At 48.1% G+C, this 17607-nt stretch overlaps 1 protein-coding gene across 1 annotated transcript; it reads left to right on the top strand.

Annotated features, from left to right (window-relative positions):
• The first annotated feature begins 7631 nt into the window (after positions 1-7631).
• Positions 7632-16795, top strand: GNAT1 (G protein subunit alpha transducin 1). Its single transcript, XM_072650667.1, has 8 exons — positions 7632-7767; positions 11903-11945; positions 12237-12378; positions 13143-13300; positions 14384-14512; positions 14879-15008; positions 15620-15773; positions 16605-16795. Exons 1-8 carry the CDS (start codon positions 7662-7664, stop codon positions 16793-16795), a joined length of 1053 nt encoding a protein of 350 aa, XP_072506768.1. The 5' UTR covers positions 7632-7661.
• Positions 16796-17607: the final 812 nt, after the last annotated feature.

Raw genomic sequence — 17607 nt, 5'->3', positions numbered from 1 at the left:
TTCCAAGTCCCAAAGTGGCTTTTTCATTCTCTCTCTTCCACCCAGCCCCTGGGATTCCCTGGTAGCATTTCTTCAGTGATCAGGCATCGCCCCTAGGGAGAGTTGGACACTGAAAGAGTCCTGTCCCATGAGCACAGAGATGTCCAGAGAAAGGAGCCCTGGGGCTGGCCTCTTATTTAAGAAACCCCCCACCATCTCCCTCAGGAGTCTAAACCTCACAGGAAGGTAGGATTCGAAGTGGGAGAGATCAACCCCCTTTTATAGATGAGGACACTGGGACCCAGGAGACTGACCTGCCATTGAGTGAAGGGAGAACATTTAACCTGAAGAAAATAGGATTTAAAGGGGTCAGGGTAGCAGTCTTCAAGCATGTGAAGGGCTGTCTTATGGAAAAGGATGAGGTTTATTCTGCTTGGCCCCGGACAGCAGAACCAGGAGCTGGGCTCAAATTACAAGCATAGATTTCAGCTTAAAGGGGAGAAAACCCCCAACACATTTCCTATGGATAGAGCTGTCCCATGGTGCCATGGGCTCTGCCTTAGAGGTCTTCGGAGACAAACCTAGATGACCATTTGTCCCAAAGAAAGGAAGCTCCCTGACGACAACGGCTGTTTGAGTTTTTTTCCTCTGTACCTTCAGTACCAGACATAGGTTGTGTTGTGAGTTTGTCCTTCGTGTTTGAAGAGGACCATGACACCAGGGAATGATAACATGACTTGCAGTTGACTTGGATTTGAGCGAGGCAGGGCTGTGTGAGGTCACCAACTTCACTTTCTCCTCCAGAGCCCAGCAGCCAGATATCAATCAGGATGACTGGAGATGGCCCAGGATGCAACGGGAGACCCTGGTCCTTTTAGGCTAAGGTCTTTTCAGGTTCTCACTTTGAGTGAAGTCACCAGACATGGAACACTCAGCAAATGATCAAATCAAACTGAAGGTTGCAGAGAGGATCTTTGTTCAGGCACCATTTGGTCTCTGAGGGTGGAAGGTAGTGCTTGGATGGTGTCCAAAGCCAGACAACTGGTAAAGGCCAATGTGGGTCTTTGAACCCGGGCTCTCTGACCCTCAGTTCAGTGCTATTTCCACTGCATCATGAAACGGCTTCCTTCACATTGCTCTTTCTACACCCAATGTTTCCCAGTATCCTTCCATGGTCCTTCTGGGGCCAAGTTCTAGAAAAAAAAATCTCCTTATCTTTTGCTCCCTGCACCTCATTGGTTTAGACTGGGCTGGTAAACCTTTACACACAAACCCCCACCCTGAGATGTCAGAAGCACCAGGGGACAATCACTAGGGATAGGAACTGGACCTGTGGTTTTGTTGAGGTAGGGAGCCCCTACAATGCTCCAGGTCACAGCCCAGGAGGGCAGAAGGAGAATTTGAACTCGCATCTCCCTGGCTCTGAGGCTAGGGCTCAGGTTCATAAAATGTTTCTCTTAGAAATAATCCTGTGAGTTCTAGTGAGGGTGGGCCTTCTCATTCAAACTTATCCGATGAGAAAACTGAGTCTTAGAGGAGAAGTAAAATACACAGTGTCACACAGCTGGGAAGCTCCAAGGCCCAGAGTCCTGGTGTGGAGGAATCAGCCAGGGGGCTCCTTCAACAGAGCGTTCTCTCTGTCCCTCCCTCCCCCCTTCTCTCTGTCTCTCTCTCTCTGTCTCTCTGTCTCTGTCTCTGTCTCTCTCTCTCTTTGTCCCTCTCTGTCCCTCCCTCTCTGTCCCTCCCTCCCTGCCCCCTTCTCTCAGTCTCTCTCTGTCTCTCTCTCTCTCTTTGTCCCTCTCTGTCCCTCCCTCCCTTCCTCCTTCTCTCAGTCTCTCTGTGTCTCTGTGTCTCTGTGTCACACACACACACACACACACACACACACACACACACACACACACACACACACACACACACACACACACTACCCTGGTGCACTGATGCATTACGGTAGGTCATTAACTTGCCCCCCTGAAGAGAGGGCAGGCAGAGAAGCTAAATGTTACAGTGTCAGCAAAACGGGGAAGTAGGGCACCTCAGGCAGAGGGCCATCGCTGATACCTGGCACTGGAGGGATACCGACGCAAGGAGAAGCAGGTGCTGAGGATACTTCTGAGGTAATGTTTAGGATAACCAGATCATAGAAAGGAAGGCAATGGTGGTGGTGGTGGTGGTTGTGTGTGTGTGTGTGTGTGTGTGTGTGTGTGTGTGTGCCCAGACTTTAATTCAGTGAACCTTTATGAAGTCCCTACTGTGTGTAGTCACATGCTGAGCACAGAGAGTGATAACTTTCAGAGAAATTTAGAGCAATCCCCGCCCTTTTAGAGCTATGTGCAATCTAGAAAAGGGGGGGTGAGTATCATGGGATTTAGATCTGAAAAGGCCCTTAGATTGAATCTAGTCCAGTCTTGTTATTTCAGAATGAAACCTGAAGCCCAAATGTGACAAGTGATTTGCCAGCCATGGTGGCAGGGGCAAGATCGGCACCCAAATCTAGCTTTCCTTCCACTGAGCCATGCTGGATAAGATGCCAATAATGAATGGTATGTCTAGACCCTGATAATATCCAATAGCACATAATAAAGGTCAAGGGACAGTCCCTTGCATAGTGGATAGAGAGCTGTCTTGGGAGTCAGGGAGATCTGGGATCAGGTCTTCCCTTTGTTACCTACTGATGTTTGGCACCTCAGACCTAGGGCCCCAGGCAACTCTTTGAGACTCCAAATTGCTGAGATCTGCTTTGATGGAAGAAGTTTATCACCAGGAGCCCCCAACACTGATAAACGAAATCACAGGTCTGGTCCAAAAATAAAAAGGAGGAGGAGCATTCAAGGCATTGGAATAAAGTGCTTTGTGAGGCCTGGAGGGAAAGTAGCAAGTCATAGGAAAGTCAGGGAAGGCTTCTGGAAGGAAGGGCCTAGAACTGCCCTTGGAAGGTGGGAGGCTTTCAGCAGATCAAGGTGTTCTCACCGTAACTTTCTTTCCTAAAGAAGTTTGGAAGAAGCCTTAAAACTTCTTTTTGGTACCCAGCATGCATTTGTGAAGTCAAAGTAGAATCCTTGGATCCTAGAAGTAGGGATGGAAGGTTCCGTAGCCTGAGTCTCTGCCCAGACCAGAGATTTAGAACTTAAAGTTACCACAAGAACCACCTACTCTAACCCCCTCATTTTACAGATAAGGAAAGTCTTTTACTCAGACAGTAAACACTAAGGGTGGATTTGAATCCAGTTTCTCTGACCCTTAGAGAGCATCTAGCCCACCTTACTCATTTTACGGGTAGGAAAACTGAGGCACAGAGAGGTGATCTAATCCAGGAAAGAATCAAAGAAAATATTTGGAGGCCCTGGTATGGAGAGACAGTATTGGTCAGAGTGAGTAAAGGGGAAAGGGACTCAGAGGGACAGTGGGTCTTGGGTCTCTGTTCTCCTTCCTCTCTTGTGTTGTGTGGACCTGTGGTCCATGAGGGAGCTCACGGGCATTGGTCAGTCTATAGTCCGAGCTCAAGTGCCCTCAGAGGAATGGGCCATGGCGAAGCTCTGGTCAGTCAGCCTGACATTGCCTGCCTGAGTGGTGCCATCTGAACTTATTCCCAATTCCTGAGAGAAGGTGGGGCAGGGGCTGGAAGGGACAGTAGCATCAGGACAGAGTCAGGAAGCCCTCTCTTTCACCCTAAAAGTGCTAGCTAGTAGAAAATAATGGAAAGAACCCAAGATCGAAAGCCAAAAGACCCAGATAGGAGTCCCAATCCTTCTATATGGTACCTGTGACTTTGGATAAATAACTTTTCACTGAGACTTAGTTTCCTCATTTGCAAAATGAGAGGGTTGGGTTAGATGGTCTCATGTCTTTTCTAGCTGTAGATTTATGATCCTATGAACCCCTCAGAGTCTGAGATTCCTTAATTATAATTATAAATTATAATTATTTATGTTTTTATAATTAATTATAAAGTGCTTGGCTATTTGGAAAAGCCAATGGGACAAAGGAAGAGAAAGTCCTCTAAGAAATATGAGGGAAAATAGAGAAGAATAAGAAAGCTATGGCATCTCTCCAATGAATATCTGAAGAAGGCAAGATTTGATTTTCATAAATTTCAGTTTATGGCCAACTTTTTAAAGGTAAAAGTGCATTTAGGGTAAATTGAGGCTAGCCTGACTCAGTCTGGACTGTAGTGAGCCTCGGAGAGGGCTCTGTCTCTGAGCACTTGGTGCCCTCTAGTGACCACGTAGACTCCTCAGCAAGATGGCAAGGCCAAGTGAGCCATGAGAGGAAATTAACCCAGCCGAAGAGTTAGGACTGGAGGGCAAGCTTCTCATTTTACAGATGGGGAAACTGAGTCAGAGAGGGCAGAAGAATCTTGTTCAAGGTCACACCTCATGTTAATGTCCGTGACGGAATCAGGACTAAAAGAAAATCAGCTTGGTGTCGTGACAAGAGTACACGGATTTACGTAGTCAGAGGACTCACATTAGAATCCCAGCTTTGCCAATTATTTCCAATGTGACCTTAGATCAGTCACTTCCATTCTCTCCTTTGTAAAACTAGGGGATTGGACTCGAGTTGTGAAGCCTATGAGCCTATGGTCTCATCTTGAGCTGAAGAAGATGGGAGAAGATTCCATTTAGGAAAATGTCGGATCTTTCAATGACCTCCTGTTTACCACTACCAAAATTGTCATGTTTTATGGCCTCCAAAAGATCCTGGGATGCCTTAATCTGGAGAGAACCCAAGTGATCAATGCACCAAAGGACAATGGAAAAATCTTGCTGTGTATATACAGAGTGCTATACACACCTGGCCATACTATAATGTCAGAGAGTTGTTTATTGCTAAGAATTTTGCCAGAGAATGTCACTAGACAGATAGGTAACCGGGAAAGAGGGTGATCTGGTCATGAACCAATGGACAACTCCATTGATATTCATGCAATGTCAAAAGAACTAGACGGTCCCCATCCCATTCGTTTAGACCCCCTTTAGAGAATCAGTGGGAGGACACAGAGAAGAGTTACCCAGGATGAGAGGGCATGCCTCATTGGTGGGAATACTCACATTGATCAGGTCACATACATCAAAGAATTGAACTTGTGTGCAAGTCACATCCTGCTATTAAACCATAAGCTTAATGGGGGTAGGGCTCATATTGGAACTAAACTTTCTATCTCCCTCTGCACCTAACATGGTGTTCTGCACAAAGTAGGTATATGTCAAATGTTGGCTGTGTTGGGAAAAAAATGAAATGGAGAAGTAACAGGAAAGACATTACCAAGGACTTGTATTTTGGGGAAAAGACACGCATTGAGATCGAGAGATGCCAGATGGACTGTCTAAATGCTAAGCCCCTAAGATATTAAAAGAACCAGAGGAAGCCTCCCACTTATTGGGTGGATTCCTGATATTCTGGGGACAATATGGATGAAAGTTGCACAGAATGAGAAGAGCCTGGAGGATCATGGAGCTACCAATGGAAGTGTTTTGGGGTGTGTGATCTTTTTTCTCCTCCAGACTAGGAACTCCCTGGAGATGGGGTTTGGATCTGTTCTTCCCATGCCTGCTCCAGGTCCAGTGTGGTTTCCCTGGGAGTGGGACTCAGGTCTGTGCCTGCTCTGCCTCCTCCCACTGACTCCAGTTCCCTAAAGATAGGTCGTGAGTCTAATCTATGTCTGTATTCCTCTGCAGTGCCTAGATCAAGGACCCCACACAGGAGGTGCTCAGAAAATGTTGGTTGAGTTTATCCTTGGTATAGTGAAAGGGCCCTAGGTTGGGAGTCCATTAGTGGTTCTGCCACTAATTTGCTAAGTGACCTTCCTCTTTCTGGGCCTCAGTTTCTGGGCCTCTATAAAATAAGGGGGTTGGAATAGATGACCTCTAAGGTCAGCTAGGTGGGGCAGTGCATCAAATGCCAGCCCTGGAGTCAGGAGGATATGAGCTCGTTGGCATTCTGAATTCTTCCCAAGCTGACCTCTTTTGCATTATTACTGCAGTCGTCCTGTAAACCATTCTCCAGACTGTGCTTCTCATTTCACTCTGCAACGGTTCAGCTTGTTTTCTTCTGTAAGGTTTTATAGCTTAGAACTGCATGAAGACTTTTGGAATGTCATGAATGTAGACACACACATTTTTTTAGATTATTTATTTATTATATTTATATATAACATGTATACATGTATATATGCGTGTCTACATACATACATGCATGCATATATATATATGTCCTTGATATTCTGGGAACAATATGGATAAAAGTTGCACGGAATGAGAAGGCATGGAGATATATATAGATATATAGGTATAGATGTATATAAAATGTATCTATATATGTATTACATACATGTGACATGTGTTTTTCTTTTTTAGTGTATAGAACAGTTCACACTTTCTTATATAATCTTCTTTCTTGTTCATCTGTACTAAAATGTATGTTTGTTGCTCATTTTCATATTCAAAATAAAAAATATTTTTGCAGTCCTGAGAAAATGAAGAAGATATGAGCTCACATCAGGTCTCAGATACTTGCTAGCCATGTGACCTGGACAAATGACTGTATCTTCAATTTAAAAAAGGAGGTCGTAGCACCCAGCTCCCAGGGTTGTTCTGAGGATAAACGAGATAATACTTACAAAACACAGTAGGTGCTTTTAAATACCAGTTCCCTCTTTCCACCCAACTAGACCTAATGGATCACATAAATGTACACAGACACACATACTTGCAGATTCAAATCTAGACACACATAGTTACATGTAGACATACAATGACATTACAGATGCTGTCACACACAGTCATGTGCACACAGGCACAGCACTCTGGTTCATGGTCATTCTGTCACAGGACCTCCTGTCCCTACACCCAGGATCTGGTGTCCTGAGGTTCAATCACCCCCCCAGGAAGGAGTCTAAGAGCAAGGTGTCCAAGCACATGTCCCATGATCACCTTGAAGAGATGGGGAAGGCTCTGTCTGCCAATACTTTGGGGAGGGCAAGATGTAGGGTAGGGGACAGACTCCTCAGGTCCCCCTCCTGAGTCCCAGTTTTGTGGTTGATGGGGAGGAGTAGGGTCTCTGCAAGGTTCCATGGAGAACTCTGGGGGTGGTCCAGGGAGGGGATCGGAGCTAACCTCCAGGTTCAAGGTTATTTCTGGCTTCTTCTAACAAATGAATTTAAAAAGCATTTATTATACGCTTACTGTGTACAAAGAACTGTGCTAAGGGCTCATGCTTGACTCCTAGAAAAGACAATCCCTATGTCAGTGGGGGAAGCTTCTTCTCTCTCCAGGACTGAGAAGGAAGATGCTTTAACTCCCTGGCCCCCAGATTGGAGGTAAGGGGGAAAGCACAGAGTCAGCTTGTAAGGGATTGGGGACAGGGCCACTGCCTGATTATGTCTGGGGAAGGAGGGGGACAGGGGCTCTCCTGAGCCGGATTCACCTGTCCTTGGCCCTGATTGGTTCCTAGGCAGCCCCTTTGCCCCTAAATCCTGCTAAGCAGTCCCCAGCGGGAGGGAGATATGGAAGGACCCCACTCACTCTGTCCTCGAACTTCCTGGGACCAAGAAGGTACCAGGGAAGAGGGCCAGGGGCCCCGGGCTAAGCCCGAGGTGTGAAGGTCCCATCTCCACAGAAGATTTAGGTCCACATTTTCCGCCTCTTAGACCACCCTCTTACCCTACCCCGGCCAGCAAGATGGGGGCTGGAGCCAGCGCTGAGGAGAAACACTCAAGGGAATTGGAAAAGAAACTAAAGGAAGATGCCGAGAAAGATGCCAGGACAGTGAAGTTGCTTCTACTGGGTAAATTGAGGGGGGCCCTGGGGCAGGGATCTTCAACAGACCTGGGGAGGTGGGAAAATGGGCAAGTCCTTTCAGGCCTCCCAGATGACAAGAAGGAAATTGCAAGGAATTCCATTGCAAGGAAATCCTACATTTTCAATGAAAAGAAATCTGGATAGAGGGGATGCTGTCCCCTTCCTGATAGGCTAGGCAGGGGTTCCAGAGGTCCCTTCCTTTGGATTGGTGAAAACCCAGACAGCTTGGTGACAACTGAGCCTCATTCTCAATCTTGTAATGGGAGTTCTGAAAGACTCTTTCTAGAAAGAGAAAACCCTTTTATAAAAAAGCATAGTAGCTTCTAACCAGAGAAGTTTTTGTAAAAAAATAATCACCCCCACTCCCACCCTCAGCCTATCTGAGAACATTTTGCCAAGAAAATAATTACCATTTAAGCTATCTGGCCAGTCTAGACTGCTTCTGTCACTGGATTATGGATATAACAGGCACCCCAAATGTTCAAGCAACAAATGAATAGAGGGAGAAAGCAAAAGTAGCCCCTTAATCTAATAGTGGCCTCCACCATCCCTGGCCCTTCTCCCAAAAGTGGAATGTTTTTTCTGGGGGTGCTGGGAAGACCAGGGGCTCTACTTGAGGCCATCTCTAGGCTTCTAAGAAGGTTTATAAATCAAGGAGAGCTGGGTTGGGGTACCAAATCAATAACTAATACGCTGTGGGATGCTGGACAACTCCCTTTCCCCATGACCTTATTTTCTTCTTCATCACCACAAGGGACTGCCTAGATCATCTCTAAAACCACTTTCTGTGTTCTAAGATGCCTTTCACTTCTATTCAACTTAATTCAAGTTAAAAAACATGGCTTAAGTTCTTAGTATGTGGAAAACGAAGGGGACAGCAGTTGGTGGTGAATGTGCTAGACCTGGCTGGCATTGGGAATAATGAGATTCAGATCTCACCTCTCACGTTTCCCAGCTATGTGTTGTGGGAAAGTCAGTTAACCTCTCAAATAATTTAGAGAGAACTCTCATCTCTCTAGGTTCCCACAGCAGCCAAAGCCCGGGTCCTAGAGACAATGTGTACTGTCATTGTAAGGTTGCTTCTGGCTTTGAACCTCAATGTAAATCAGGTTTATAGCTCAATAATGTCAAGGTACCATGCATGTATGGACGTTTTAGTTTACGGAGCATGTGCAGATTGGTTACTCCTTTGGGCCTCATTTCTGCCTAAGGTAAGTCTCAGGGCAGGGATTATCATTCCCATTGTATAGATGAGGAAATCCTGAGAATCACAGCGTGTCAGAGCCAAAAGGCATCTTAGAGACTTTACAATCCAACTCCAAATTTTACATAAGAGGTTAGTGCGTGAGGCCCAGAGAGATTAACTGAGCTGCTAGAGGTCACACAGCAAGTAACAAAGCCCGTTCTTAAAGCGTGACAATTCCCTGGTGTACCTGGTTTTCTGTATCTGTAAACAAATAATCTGCTCCGCACACAGTTAAATGCACCACTGGAGTAGCACTCTGTAAAGCCAGAGCTCTTGGGGGGAGTTCTTTTGTAATAAGAATAAAAGTCAGCTCACTCTAAGCAAATTCCATCTACATAATCCAGGGCAGCTGGGTGGTGCAGTGGATAGATCTCTCTTCCTTTCACTGAATTCAAACCTGGCTTCAGACACTCACTAGCTGTGTGACCCTAGACAAGTCACTTAACCCCATTTGCCTCAGTTTCCTTATCTTTAAAATGAGCTGGAGAAGGAAATGTCAAACTGCTCCAGTATCTTTGCTAAGAAAACCCAAATGGGGTCACAAAGAGTTGGACAGGACTGAACAACAAACAAACCCATTTACTAAACAGATACATCGGAGGCAGCCATGACCTTAAAGAAGGATTTGACCTACTTGGGTGGGAAGAGCATTGGGTTTGGGGTCAGAGCTGCCGTGTTCCCGTCCCTGATCTTCATGTGACTTTGGGCCAGTCACTTCCCTTCCCTTGAGCTCAGTAACATAAGGAGACTAGACTAGATGACCCCAGGGTCCCTTCCAATTCTAAGCTCCCAAGAGCCTCAGATCTTCATTTCACTGTGGTCTACAGGACTCTTCAGCTAGCCCAACTCCCCAAGGACATTTAAAATGTGTTGGGTATTGAATTACAAAGGTCTGGCTCTCTCTCACACACATTCCCAGAGCATGTTTGTTGTATTGTTTCATGGGTCACCAGGGCCAGAGAATTTGTCCTTTAGCGGCCAGCCTCTCCCTTCTTAACAGGGTTGGTCTTGGGACCCCAGACTCTATCACCTGATGGTCCCTTCCACCCTGGTGGAAATTGCGAGATTCTTCTTTCCTCTGGCATAGCCCCTGAGAAACCAAGCGCTCTGCTGGCAGACTACCCAGAGGTGGGACTCAAGGGAGGTTGGCCAAAATTGCCCTGCTTACTACAATGGAATTTTGGATTAATAATGACAATAATATCTTTAAGGTTTGCCAAGTGATTTTTATAAGAATAATAATAGCTAGCATTTATGTAGCTCTTACTACGTGCCAAGAACTGTGCTAAGTGCTTTGCAAGGATTATCTCATTTGATTCTCACAGCAATCCTGGGAGGTGGGTGTTTTTATTATCCCCAAATTTATAGATGAGGAAACTGAGGCAAACAGAGGTTAAGTGACTTGCTCAGGGTCACACAGCTAGTATGTGTCTGAATTAAGATTCAAACTCACTTTATCCTGACTCCAAGCCCAGCACTAGCTACTGAATCACTTAGTTGCCTCTCTCTTGAGGTAAATAATGTGGAAACTCAGCTTTTTCCCTGTAGCAGAAAATACTCTGGGGGGTAAAGGGGAGGTTCAGGGAGAGGAGGCTAAACCCCCGCTCACATTCACTCTGCCCTAATTACCCTCCCCATCCCATGCCCCTCCAAACCCCAGTACACACAAACGACACTAGCCTGGAATAGAGGCCCTGGTCACAGGTGGCTCTGCTCAACGTCCAGACTTCACCCTGCCCCACCAGTTTTGTCTTATTTGGTTAGAATATAAAGGTCGGGGCAGCTAGGTGGTACGGTGGCCAGAGTTCCAGCTCTGGAGTCAGGAGGACCTGGGCTCCAATCCAGCCTCAGACACATACCAGCCATGTGCCACCAAGCAAGTTACTTAACTTTGCCCCCGAAAGAAAAAGAATATGACGGTAGAGACTGCCTTTTTGGCTTGTAGTCCTGTCCTCTGGAGTTGGTATTCTATCTGACTTAATAAATAAAAGCATAATAAATGTTCTATCTGACTATCTATCTTTCTTCCTTTTCATTCTCCCTCTTCTCTCTCTCTTTCACTCTCTCTCTTTCTCTCTCTTTCTTCTCTAATCCCTGCTTTCCTCCTCTCCCTGCCCCCATGTCCCCAATCTACCCAGATCCTAAGGCCCAGCCCAGAAAGACATTAATTCCCTCTTAGCCTCTCAGGGTGATCCTAGGCCGGACACCCCACCTCACCCTTGCCTTGACCCAGTGGGGGGAGGAGGAGGAGTGCATTTAGGGTTAGCGGGAGGAGGGCCGGGGGAGGGATGCTCTCCTTGGGAAAGGAATCATCTTTGGGCTCCTTGGCCTTGCCATGGACCTCTGTCTCAGCTGGCCTGGGATACAGCCCTTGTCCCAAGGTCTAGCCTTCTCCAATCCTCTTCCCCATTGTGCTTGAGTTCACTCAGCCCATCAACTTATGCATAGGCCTTCATCCACTCAAGTAATACTTCCAAGACAGGGGCAACTAGGTGGCGCTGTGAATGGAGCACCAGTGCAGGAGTCAGGAGAACCTGAGTTCAGATCTCACCTCAGACACTTGACACTCACTAGCTGTGTGACCTTGGGCAAGTCACTTAACCTCAATTGCTTCATCCTGGATCATCTGCAGTCATCCTGATGAATATCTAGTCACTGGATTCAGATGGCTCTGGAGAAGTGAGGCTGGTGACCTGCACAGCTCTCCCTCACTCAAAAAACAAAGTTAAGTGCAAGTCATGTCATTATTTCTCTGATGGCATGGTCTTCTTCGGCAACAAAGGATGAACACACTTCCAGGACACTGAAGTAACACAGTCCTCATAGCGGGTGTGCCCTCAGGTAGTTCACAATAGATTTGTATTTCTGTCTCCAGGAGCTGGTGAATCTGGAAAAAGCACCATCGTGAAGCAGATGAAGTGAGTGTTTCTCCTTATGAACATTCGCCCCTGCCCCCACCCTCCTGAACACCATCTTCTAGGAAAGGCCTGGATTGTAAAATGGAAGACCCCATATATACTGGTTCCGTGCACACATGCACAGACACATATTACCCCCTACATACACACACACACACACACACACACACACACACACAGAGCCATCACCACCAACCACAGCATCAATCCCATTGTCCTGCCCCCAGACACTTCCATATTGGACATGACTCCAATCTGTGGCTGATTCTACTTTTTCTTGGCTGTTCCCAGAATTATCCATCAGGACGGTTACTCCCTGGAGGAGTGCCTGGAGTTTATTGCCATCATTTATGGGAACACCCTGCAGTCCATTCTGGCCATTGTCCGGGCCATGACAACCCTCAACATCCAGTATGGAGACTCAGCCAGACAAGTAAGGCTTAGATTTAGCAGGCATAGGGTAGGGGCAAGACAGAGTTACTAGTGGAGGGATACAGACTGAGAATGTAGCTGGTAGGATCAGATTTTCCCTTTCAGGTTTAGAAGGGACCATAGGGTTCATTGAGTCCAACCCCTCATTTTCCAGAGGGGAAACTGAGGCCCAGAGAGGGGACTCAAACCCAGTTATTCATCCAAGTCGAGTACTCTTTTTACTTTGCCAAATATGGAGGGAGCCCTGAATACTCAAAAAGGTGTCCAGCAAGGGCACTTGGACAGATAGGTAGGACCTGGATCACTGGGGATGGGGCTGGTGGGGGATGGGTTGGGGTTTAAATGAACTTGTGGGGACGCAGAGACCTCTGGTCTGGCTCACCCTGATGGATCAGGGAGGATCCTAAGTCAGATAAGAGTCCCAGAAGGGATAGGGTTGGTTTACTCAGAGAATGGAGGCCGGGGTACCTAGGAGGTGAATGCCTGAGACAGGTCATCCAAGGCAGAGATAGTTCTGGGAGCCTTGGGATCTAGAATCCTGGGGCTAGAGCATTCAGAAAAGGGAACGTAGGACAAGAATCATTGAGTTGGACAATTTAAGTCTAGAAGGGCTACAGCCAACCACCTCAGAGAGAGGATTTCCATTATTAACTTCCTTTCCCCACCTCTAATTCTTGCTCCAACCTTTACCACCCAGCCTCCAACCCCATCCCTCCCCCAGCTTACACCCCAGAGAGCTCTGACCATGACCTTAACTGCCCCCAGGATGATGCAAGGAAGCTAATGCATATGGCGGACACCATTGAGGAGGGCACAATGCCCAAGGAGATGTCTGACATCATTCAACGGCTGTGGAAGGACTCAGGCATCCAGGCCTGCTTTGACAGAGCCTCTGAATACCAGCTCAATGACTCTGCAGGATAGTAAGTTCCCAGACACCAGAGGGACCAGGGGGAGGGCAGAGAGGCTAGGGCTTCCCCCTAACCTGGAGGTTGGCACAGATTGGAAACGCAAGACCTCAGGGTCTAGTGGACACCTCAAGTCAATTCCATTCAAACAGCAGCCTTACTACCGGTGCCTTCCCTCTAAGAATCCGTTCCACTTCCACAGTTATATTTTATATAATCTGCCCTGTTAGACAATGAGTTCCCCGAAGGCAGGGGTCATGTTTCTCCCTTTCTTTGTACCCCCATTGCTCAGCGCTGTGCCTGGCACTGAGGAGGTGCCTAATAAATGCTTGTTGACTAAGCATTTATAAAATGTCAGCTAGAGAGAGAACCCAAGGCTGGGCACTGGGAGTACAAAAGTGAAAATGAGACAATTCTTCTCCTCAAAGACTAAGGCAAACAAGGGAATACAAGATGCATGCAAATAGCAAAGAGAGAAAGGAGAGCAAAAAGGAAAGGGCTGGAGGGGAATCCCTTTCACTTTTGGGGGTGTAGGTAGAAATAACTTGAAAGAACGCAGGGGGAGGAATGGGGAGGCCAAGGGAAAGGCACCAGTAAAGGAAAGATGCGGGATGAATCTGGGGTCATGGGGAGCTTCTGCAGGAGACTGAATCAGATCTGTGGAAAGAGGAGAGAGAAGGGGCTAGGTTGGTGGGCTGGGAGAGGGCCATTTCAACACTCTCTGGTAAGAAAAGGCCCCCAGGGAAGAGCCCTTGGGCACGTGCTCCATTACCCTGGGAGTAATCCTGACTAGCCCTGCCCTCTGTATGGAGGCCCTTACTCAGAGGCTTACTGGTTCAGAAGCCAACTTTCTTTCCACTACACCACCCATACATACATTGCAGAGAAAGTGACAACCTGCCTGGACAGAAGGAGTTTCCTCACCAGGGAGATCAGGATACCCTTAAAATCACAGGTCTAGCTCCCACTTCCTATCCCTCACAGCTCAGAGCTCCTCCAAGGTCTCCCCTGGGTCTCCAAGCAGAGGGCCAAGAATGTCCCCCAGCTCTTTTTCTAGGAGGTCCCTCCTAAAGTCATCTGGTTGTACTCTTTGGTCAGCTACCTCTCAGACCTGGAGCGTCTGGTGACCCCTGGCTATGTGCCCACGGAGCAGGATGTGCTGAGATCCCGAGTCAAGACAACAGGTATCATTGAGACCCAATTCTCCTTCAAGGACCTCAACTTCAGGTAAGGAGACCAAACTCATTGAGCCTCCATGCCCCTTTCCTGAGCCCTCTGTCTCTTCATTGAACTTTTATCCCTCCTCCCTGAGCCCTCCATCCCTCTTATTGAATCCCCCAGCACCAACCGTAACAATTCCCATCTCTATTTCTGCCCCATAGGCCTTCCCTTATGAACTGCCATGGCCTCCCAAATCTCAGACCTTGGGGTTGAGATTTCTTAAACAAAATTGGAGCTCACTAAATGTTTGCTGGTTTGGTTTTTTTTTTTTTTTGAGAGGAATGGGTCAGGCTCCTCTGGTGAAGGACAGAGGAAGCCTGGGGTCAGGAGATTTGGGGGTGGTATCCCAGGAGGTTCCCTCTTCTCTGGCAGAATGTTTGACGTGGGGGGCCAACGTTCAGAGAGGAAAAAATGGATACACTGCTTCGAAGGCGTCACCTGCATCATCTTCATTGCGGCTCTCAGTGCCTATGACATGGTGTTGGTGGAAGATGATGAAGTGGTGGGTATAGGCCCTTATCTTAAAGAAACCCCTACCCTGAGGGAAAACTCTTGGGGAGGGTTTGAGGGTTCAGTCAATGGTTAATTCTGTGAATGGGTAATGGTGTTCTTCCCTGTCTATCAGTCTATCCCTGCAAACTCATGGTCCTCTGTCCATTGTCCCTCACCTCGCCCTAGACTGGCTAATACTCAGGGGCCCCTGTGCACAAAGTCTTTGTTCCAGGGCCTATCACTATGCTCCCAACTGACATTTCATTGTCTGTCTTCTCTTTGATAGTCAGGGTATCAGGCATGCAGTAGGAGACTAGGTCAGAATCTGGGGCATGGGCCACCCTATCTCCCAGCATGATCACCCTTATCCAGGACAAACTGTCCTGAGAACCCATGGCATCAGTTTCATGGAGCACTGACATTTCTCCTGCTTAGAAAAAAGAAACCTGCGACTTGTCCACACCCACCCACAGGGACTCTATGTCCAGGTCTCTTCCCTCACAAGAACTTGCGTCCTAAGTTCTTACCCCTTCCCCTCAAATACATTTTCGCTGGGCTCCAGAATTCCTAGTTATGGCTCTGCCAGCAGCCTACCTGCTCTCTCTCTGCTCCTGCCCCCAGAACCGGATGCACGAGAGTCTCCACCTGTTCAACAGCATCTGTAACCATCGTTATTTTGCCACAACATCCATTGTCTTGTTCCTTAACAAAAAGGATGTTTTCACCGAGAAGATTAAGAAGGCTCATCTCAGCATCTGCTTCCCTGACTATGATGGTGAGAGAGGCTCAGCCCTGAATCAGTCCCTGCGCAGCTGCCAAATCTTTAGCCCCACTGTCCTTGCCTCGGGTGTTGGGAATGTTGCAGGCTCCTAACTCAGGGGGACTTCCCTACCTCTCTACCCTCCTCACTTCCAGGAGCCTGTGTGTTCCAAGTATGACCACTAGATGCCATCCTATCTCCACCATCATTATCTCTAGGAATCCTTTGCAGGGGGAATAGGGTTCTCCTGGGAGTGCCTCCTACAGATTACTGAAACTGGACTGTAACTTTCCATCTCCATTTCTGGATGGAGATTCTCAGCTCCAGTTCTTAATCTCCAACCTTGAACCCCACGATACCTCTCCCAAACTCTCTCACCCCCATCCCAGACATCCCATTCTTAAGTCTGTCCCTCTCTCCCCAAACTCTCCCCTCAGTCCCCAGTATTTATGCTCCATTTCAAGTCCTACCCATCTCCATGTCCAGCCCTGACCATCATCCCACCAATCAATCCATGATTCCTTCATCCCCATCCCTCAATCTCCATGCCCAACTCCCCCAGCCTCAATTCACACACAGCCCCGGTCCTAACTTCTCCTTTACAGTCCCTTTCTCCCTATCCTATCCTGACTGCTGCCTCTGATCCCCTACACTGCATCCTCCATCCCTAACTCTAACTCTTCGTCCCCAACCTCATCCCCTGCACCTTCCTCCACCCCCTTCCTTCCCCTAAGCCCAGCCGGGCGGGCTAGGCAGGGGCAGGTGCTGGGAGCCGGAGGGGAGGATGGGAACTTGAGCCCCACAGAGTCCACGGGACCAGCCCCGTCCCCTTCTGGATCCCCTCAGGCCCCAACACCTACGAGGATGCCGGGAACTACATTAAGGTTCAGTTCCTGGAGCTGAACATGCGGCGGGACGTGAAGGAGATTTACTCGCACATGACTTGCGCCACAGATACCCAGAACGTCAAGTTCGTATTCGACGCGGTCACCGACATCATTATCAAGGAGAACCTGAAGGACTGCGGCCTCTTCTGAGCAGGTGAGGGCGGACCTGTCCAGCGTAGGCGCCACCTCGAACCCGAGCCCGTCCTCCTCCCCAACAAGCCGCGCCTTCCCCTCGGCGGGCCACGACCCACCACCCCCACCCTGGCCCCGTCCTGCCCCTAGCTCATTCTGGGCACGTTGGTCATCATCTTCTCCACTCCAGACTTCGATCACTTCCCTGGACCCTGATCTTGCCCTAGACACTGACCTGGACTAGGTTCCAGACTTGGACCTCATCTTCCCTCTCAGGCTGCCCCAGCTTCCCAGGTCCCTTGCCTGTCCTTCCCCGGGCCATGGGTAGCACTGGCTCTTTAGGGACACACACACATGGACACACACACACACACACACACACACACACACCTGACTCTGTTTCCCTTTTTTCTCCCCAGGCTGCCCAGACCATGACACCATCCTGCGGCACTCCTGCATTCATTCCATCAGGATGGTGCACGGAGAAGCTACTGTGCACAGAGCACCATGCAGGGGGAGCTATGAAATTTAGATAAGTCAGGATCTTGGCCTCAGAAGCTAAGTTGTCTAGAAATACGCACTTCCCATGTTCATAGCTCTTTAAGATTTCAGTCTGAGTTGCATAAAGCGTTGCTCACGCCAGCGCTGTGGGGTAGGTAGCACTTCTGATTATCTGCATTTTACAGATGAAGAGACTTGCAGCGGTCACACAGCTAGTAAATGTGGAAGTCAATTCCAGGGCTGCTGGCACAGTCTGCTCTCTTCCTGCCAGGCCTAGGGCAGGTAGCCCTCCGACTTGATTTTCCTGGATTCCCAACCATTTCCTTCTC

Source organism: Notamacropus eugenii, chromosome 1, assembly GCF_028372415.1.
Source record: "Notamacropus eugenii isolate mMacEug1 chromosome 1, mMacEug1.pri_v2, whole genome shotgun sequence".
Classification (NCBI taxonomy): domain Eukaryota; kingdom Metazoa; phylum Chordata; class Mammalia; order Diprotodontia; family Macropodidae; genus Notamacropus; species Notamacropus eugenii.
The sequence above is the reverse complement of the archived record's forward strand: the minus strand, read 5'-3'. Positions and strand labels throughout refer to the sequence as shown.

Bases quoted from the DNA above. Each gene is read 5' to 3' on its own strand.
- GNAT1 (XM_072650667.1), top strand. From the start codon at position 7,662: ATGGGGGCTGGAGCCAGCGCTGAGGAGAAACACTCAAGGGAATTGGAA. The intron at 12,379-13,142 runs GTAAGGCTTAGA...AACTGCCCCCAG, and splicing joins ATGGAGACTCAGCCAGACAA to GATGATGCAAGGAAGCTAAT. The intron at 15,774-16,604 runs GTGAGAGAGGCT...GGATCCCCTCAG, and splicing joins CTGCTTCCCTGACTATGATG to GCCCCAACACCTACGAGGAT.